Source organism: Rhincodon typus, unplaced genomic scaffold, assembly GCF_021869965.1.
Source record: "Rhincodon typus isolate 14 unplaced genomic scaffold, sRhiTyp1.1 hic_rhity00011468, whole genome shotgun sequence".
Classification (NCBI taxonomy): Eukaryota; Metazoa; Chordata; class Chondrichthyes; order Orectolobiformes; family Rhincodontidae; genus Rhincodon; species Rhincodon typus.
In genome coordinates this window covers 1-7,118 of record NW_025977106.1, presented here as the reverse complement: position 1 = coordinate 7,118, position 7,118 = coordinate 1, and the positions used below count along the sequence as shown (strand labels likewise).

Sequence of the window (7,118 nt, the reverse complement as noted above, 5' to 3'; positions counted from 1 at the left end):
GTTCAGTGATAATCATCTTCATTGTAAGCTCGGTCTAATAAACTCACCACTCCCTGCAAGAGGGAGGTAACCAGGTAACTATCGACCCAGCAAAAACCAGGTACTATTCCAGGCACAATGTTTGCCCTGTCTAACGACACACTGCATGTTGCATAAGAGATCACCTTGGTCTTATCGGGAGGCTTTACTGTAGTCATGGTCATGAGCATTTTTAAACAGCAGCTTATAGAGACGCTGCCAGCTGTTTGACGGATAAGTATGATTGCAGCTTTTGTTTGTGTTCACACACTCACGGGGAACACAGGATCCAAACTTGTCCGGGAATTCCGAGAGTAAGTCATCGTTGACTCTGTCCTTGGTGGGCCCCAGAATGATAATTGGACGGGCATAGTGCACTGCAAATGACAAAGACAGCAAATGTTTAGATTCCCAAAGGACCTCTCACATCCTCAGAATGTCCAAAAGCATTTTCACAGCCAGTCAAATAATTTTTTTGAGTCACTGTAGCAGCGTATGATATGTACCAGCCAAATTGCTCACACATACACTCCATAGAAGTGCGCTCCCTCAGCACTGACCCTCAGACAGTACGGCGCTCCCTCAGCACTGACCCTCAGACAGTGCGGCGCTCCCTCAGCACTGCCCCTCCGACAGTGCCCACTCCCTCAGCACTGACCCTCCAACAGTGCGGTGCTACCTCAGCACTGACCGTCCGACAGTGCCCGCTCCCTCAGCACTGACCCTCCGACAGTGCGGCACTCCCTCAGCACTGACCCTCAGACAGTGCGGTGCTCCCTCAGCACTGATCCTCCGACAGTGCCCACTCCCTTCAGCACTGACCCTCTGACAGTGCTGCGCTCCCTCAGCACTGCATTAGGAGTGTTGACCTGAATTCTATGCTCAGGTCCTTGGTGTTGTCCTCAGACACATGCCCTCTAAGCCCTGGCTGTAGATTATTCGGAGGTGGTTTTAGTCACTGACCTTCCATCTGCAGAACGGCCTCATAGCTCAACACCCGATCATCCCGGCTCCCTGATCAAAAGCAAAAGATTGTTAACGAGCTGTGAATGAGAACAGCCAAAATCCTGCTGACTGCTTTCGGAAGTGAACAGATGGGAAATCTATTGAGTACTAAATAACACGAGGGTCTGTATTTATATAACATCTTTTAAATAGTAAAACACTGCAAACAGCTTTACACGAGCACAAAGTTAAACACAATTCGACAGAAATAGAACTAGGAGATATTCGGCCTGATTAAATGAGGGGGGATTTAAGGAATATCTTCAGAGAGAGAGAGACACGGAGGGAGTTCCAGAGCTTGGGGCCCAGGCAACTGAAGGCACGGCCCCCAATGGTGGAGTGATGGGAATCGGGGGATGGTCAAGGGGCTGGATTTTGAGCGGGTTACAGAGATAGGGAGGGGCTGTAGGGGCTGGGGGAGGTTACAGAGATAGGGAGGGGGTGTAGGGGCCGGAGGGGGTGACAGAGATTGGGATGTGTTTATGATGTGGACCATCACTGAACAGGTTTAGTCTGAGAGGTTCAGATTTATCAGTAAACATGGGAGAGTGTTTGTGTGTCCGAGCTGAGTTTGTGATGGGGATATTGAAATGAACATTAACATCTTACCCTGTGTAGCTCCACCATCGCCAAGGCCTGGGATCTCCTGGTCAGCAAATAGAAACACAATGGTTATTTAACAGGCAGAACCTGGCTGTCTTCAGCACCTCCTGTTCCTGGGAGTAATATTAGAGCAGACCACCCCTTCCCATCACAGTGAGATTGACCTGCTGTATTCTCTAAGACCATAACCCAACACCCCCTCCGCCCAACCCGGTTCTCTGAACCTTGGTTACACTCCATCCTGTCCAGCATTTGGCAAACAGTTTATGGCAAGGTTTTATTGCAGTTTGGGGGCCACTGCAGAGTAGTTTATAAGATGCAGTGTGTTGGAGACAGAGGGTCTACGGTTGGAGTTAGCTGTGGAGCTGGAAATGCAAATAAACTACACAGACCCTGTGCTGGGGTCTCTGTGCCCGGTCAGGAGCAGCTGGACTGTTTTACACTGCTTAAAAAAAACACCCAGCAATGAGCTGTCAGCTCCAAAAGGACCCAGCTGACTGGGGAGCTCAGAAAGCAGCAAGTTCTCTGACCCTGCACTGAAGGAAGCTGTGAGGGACTCACGGGGATATCTGAGAGAGAGTGGAGGGTTGGTAAAGTTTAGGAATTGCGAGGTGCCGCTGGAGCGAGGCTGGAGTTTGACGGGTGTGGAACGAGGGTTTGCATTGGCTCACTGTTGATTCCGTCAGTGGTGAAATGATGGTGATCTGCTTGTGAAGGAGGCAGTCCACATGTGGCGTGTAAGTCCTGGGGACTGCGGACTCAGGCAAGGAGGCTCAGCCAACTGAAGGGAAGCAGCTCCTGTGGCAAGTCATTGATGCAGTGACTCCTGGCTGTGGGGTTTAAGGCAGTATCACTGAACGTGAAAGATTTGCAGGTCCCTTGTGAAGTTTAATAGCCACAGTGTCATTACCATCTGGGTGTGGGATAAGTTACTCAGCTAGCCGCGGAATCTGTCTCGATTGCTGTTATATTTGATGTGCACTGTGTGAAGTTTGATCGCAGTTTATTACCCATATTGTATTATGTGTTAATTCTGGGTGACCGAAACAAGTTGTAGAAGTATTGCAGATTCTAACGCTTTATTGTCAAGGACTGCCATTTGTTCCAAAACATGGACGTTTGTGGCTTTATTCTGTCACTAAGTCCTTGGATCTACTGTAATACAAGCTAACGTGCCAAGCCAGACTGCAAGATAGGGTCGGGGACTGTTACACTAATTGTTATTTTACCCTATCTATCCTGGAGAGTCAGTGACTGACTGGTTCAGAGGTGGGGCTCAGTGGTAGTACCTCTGGACTAGTAACTCAGGGGCCTCAGACTGATACTTGGGGACAAGGGTTCAAATCCCGACACGGTGGGGTTTTAAATTCAAGTCAGAGCCAGCAATGGAACGACCCTTCAGCCCATTGTATCCGTACCAGTCATCAAAGATTCCAATGCCATTTCCCAGCATGTGGCCTGTACCCTTGTATTCTTTGGTGTTTCCAGTGCTCACTTAAACACTTCTTAAATGTGGTGAGGGTTTTCTTCCAGACCTCACCACCCTCTGGGTGAAACTATTCTTCCTCAAATCCTGTCGAAACCTCCCACTCCTGACTTTAAACTGTGCCACCCCCCCAGTTACTGACCCCTCTACAAAGGGAAAGAGTTTCTCCCTATCCATGCTGTCCGTGCCCCTTTGTACACCTCAGTCCGATCCCCCTCAGCCCTTCCCTGCTCGAGAGAAAACAATCCCAGCCTCTCTTCATCGCGGATTCGCTCCAGTCCAGGGAACATACTGGCGAATCTCCTCTGTACCCCCCTCCAGTACAATCACATCCTTCCCATAGTGTGGGGACCAGAACTGCACACAGTACTCCAGCTGTGCTCTAACTAACGTTATACACAGCTCCATCATAACCTCCCTGTATTGATTCATAAAGACAAGTATCCTCTATGCCTTTCTGAGCCACCTTATCCCCCTGTTCTGCTCCCTTCGAGGATTTATGGACATGCACAACAAGATCCCACTGATCCTCTGTACAGCCGAGGGTCCTCACATTCAATATGTACTCCCTTGGCTTGTTCATTCCCCTGCCACCGCACAGTTTTCAGGGTTAAATTCCATTTGCCCCTGCCTACAGCATCAGTAGATCCCATCTCAGTCAGAATTGAAAGCATGTTTCAGAGACCATTGTTGATTGTGATGATGTCCTCATTGTCCATGAAACAGCAGACCAAAGCCGGCCTTGCCCTTGTAGTGTTTAAGAACAAACAAACCTCTGCAGGGGTTTGCGAAAGGAAATGGGATGGGGATGGAAGTGGGATTACTCTGGGGCTCTGCAGGAAGACTGGGGAGAGGTCTATCAGTGAGCAAGCAGATGACGATGGGCCGAATAGTCTCACAGGTAAAGGACCTCCCACACACCAGGCACAACGCTTGGTCTGCAGGTTTACGCTTGGCCACATGTCTCACCAACAATTTACTCAGTGCCTGTTACATAGTAAAACCCTCCAAGACACTTCACAGGGAGCAGCAATTGAACAGAACTGGGTCCAGGTCCCGGATGATGAAGTATGAGGGATCGGTAACTCCTGGTCAGAGATCAGTTCGGAAGGAGCTTCATAAAGAGAGAGAGAGATAGAGACATAGACAGAGAGAGACACAGAGAGAGAGAGAGAGGGAGATCATGTTGCGGCTCTACAGGACATTGGTTAGGGCCACTTTTGGAATACTGTGTGCGATTCTGGTCTCCCTGCTATAGGAAGGATGTTGTGAAACATGAAAGGGTTCAGAAAAGATTTACAAGGATGTTGCCAGGGTTGGAGGGTTTAAGCTACAGGGAGAGGCTGAATAGGCTGGGTCTATTTTCCCCGGAGCATCGGAGACTGAGGGGGGACCTTATAGAAGTTTATAAAATCATGAGGGGCATGGATAAGGTGAATAGCCAAGGTCTTTTCCCCAGGGTAGGGGAGTCCAAAACTAGAGGGGCATAGGTTTAAGGTGAGAGGGGAAAAATTTAAAAGGGACCTGAGGGGTAACATTTTCGCACAGAGGGTGGTGCGTGTATGGAACGAGCTGCCAGAGAAAGTGGTGGAGGCTGGTACAATTACAACATTTAAAAGGCATCTGGGTGGGGACAGGGATAGGAAGGGTTCAGAGGGATATGGGCCAAATGCTGGCAAATGGGACTCGATTAATTTAGAGAGAGAGAGAGACAGACAGACAGAGAGAGAGAGAGACAGGCATAGACAAAGAGAGACAGAGAGAAAGAGAGAGAGAGACAGAAAGAAAGAGATAGCAAAAACAGAAAAGAGAAAAGGTTTAGATAGGGAATTCTGAGGCTCAGGGCCGAGATGACAGGAGGCACAGCCACCACAGATTGATGGTCCTGAAGGGAGCTGGCTCCACTATTTCTCTCTAGTCAGCTCCAGCTTCCTGTGCTTGTCACTGGCTGTGTGGGTGAGCAATGAGCTTACATCAGTTCACCCAGCATCTTGCACAGTCTGTCACATTACACAGTGCACTCTCTTTACTCCCTGTCTCCACAGTATCACCCAGTCCCACTTCCCTTCACTCACCCTCTCTTTGTTCTTTAATCTTGGCCACTCCTTTCTTTCAACCCTGTCAGGAACATTAAAACATCAACAGTGAAGATGCTGACAATAGGGATCAGAGTGAACCATCCACATCGCAATCTATCTCACCACACCAACCACACCCTCTAACAGTGCCCGTTCCCTCAGCACTGACCCTCTGACAGTGCCCACTCCCTCAGCACTGACCCTCTGACAGTGCCCGTTCCCTCAGGACTGACCCTCCGACAGTGCCCACTCCCTCAGTGCTGACCCTCCGACAGTGCCCGTTCCCTCAGCACTGACCCTCCGACTGTGCCCACTCCTTCAGTGTTGACCCTCCAACAGTGCCCGATCCCTCAGCACTGACCCTCCAAAGGGGCCCGCTCCCTCAGCACTGACCCTCCCACAGTGCCCACTCCCTCAGCACTGACCCTCCGACAGCATGGCGCTCCCTCAGCGCTGACCCTCCAAGAGTGTGGCGCTCCCTCAGCACTGATCCTCCGACAATGCCCGCTCCCTCAGCACTGACCCTCTGACAGTGCCTGCTCTCTCAGCACTGACCCTCTGACAGTGCCTGCTCTCTCAGCACTGACCCTCCGACAGTGCGGCGCTCCCTCATCACTGACCCTCCGACAGTGCCCGCTCCCTCAGCACTGACACACACTTGCCAATATTTAATGGTGACTTTTAGCTCCATGTTTGCTATACCTCCGCTTGCTGGGAATAAAGCCAATCTCTTCACTCTCTCCATCTGAATGAACCTTCCTGGCCTGCCACCACTCCTCATCGGAGGCATCGATGACGTGTAATATGTCTCCAAATCGGAAGCTGAGAGCTTGGCTGAGGAATCCACAATCCTTGGTCTTATCATAGTCAAACAGAGCTCTGTGCAAACCAGACAGAGACAGAGAGAGATTGAGCGAGTGGGGGAGAGAGTTTAGTAGAGAGACAGAGTGTCGGAGAGAGAGTGTGGGAGAGAGAGGATGTGTGGGATAGAGAGAGAGGGAGTGTGGGAGAGAGAAAGGAAGTGTAGGAGAGAGAGTGCGGGAGGCACAGTGCGGGAGAGAGGGGATATGGGAGAGAGAGGGGATGTGTGAGAGAGTGTGCGGGAGAGAGGGGATGTGGGAGCGAGAGGATGTGGGAGAGAGAATATGGGAGAGAGGATACAGGAGAGAAAGAGGATGTGGGAGAGTGAGAGGATGCGGGAGAGAGGGGGTGTGGGAGAGACAGGGAGGATGTGGGAGAGAGAGGGAGAATGTGGGGGAGGGAGGATACAGGAGAGGGAGAGGATACAGCAGAGAGGGAGGATGTGGGAGAGAGAGGATGTCGCAGAGAGAGTGTGACATGAGGGTAATAGAGGAACACAGAGTGACCGGGAGCTGACTGCTCTGGGCTTGTCACACACTGACCTCCTCCTAATGACCTGCAGTGACCCCACCCTGTGACCCAGTGACCCTGAGACAGAGACATGTAAACCCCTCAATCCCAGCCAGTGACCCCTGACCCTGACCAGTAACCTCATGACATTTACCCGTGTCCTCAACTGTTGGCCTTCTGACCAGTGAGGAAGTGACCAAGTGCTCCCAGAGGTGGGGGAGGTGCTAAATGGGACTTAAGATTCAGCACTGAGCTTGATGGACCAAATAGTCCCCTCTCTGTGCAGAATCCTTCAGAGCTGCTGGCCTTGGCGGGGGTGGGGGAGGGTGAAGCTGGACTGAAAAATGGAGCGTTAGTGTGTGGGTGCAGATGTAGGGGTCACGGATGTGTGGGATAGACAGAGAGGACACCCCTCTCCATTGGGATGATGGGTCAGTCCTGTCCAGAGAGAGAGAGGGCTCCCCTCGACATCAGGATGATGGGTCAGTCCTGTCTACATAGAGGACACCCCCCCCCCCACCCCCTCTCCATTGGGACAGTGGGTCGTCCTGCCCAGG

The 7,118-nt window shown here is 51.2% G+C and overlaps 1 protein-coding gene across 1 annotated transcript; it reads right to left on the bottom strand.

The window, feature by feature from the left end:
• Positions 1-293: 293 nt before the first annotated feature.
• LOC109926237 (disks large homolog 4-like) lies at positions 294-6,069 on the bottom strand (the record flags this gene model as incomplete). Its single annotated transcript, XM_048594594.1, has 5 exons — positions 294-395; positions 982-1,032; positions 1,633-1,669; positions 5,188-5,230; positions 5,893-6,069. Coding segments are annotated over 5 exons (410 nt in total), but the record flags the coding sequence as incomplete, so codon positions are not given.
• Positions 6,070-7,118: the final 1,049 nt, after the last annotated feature.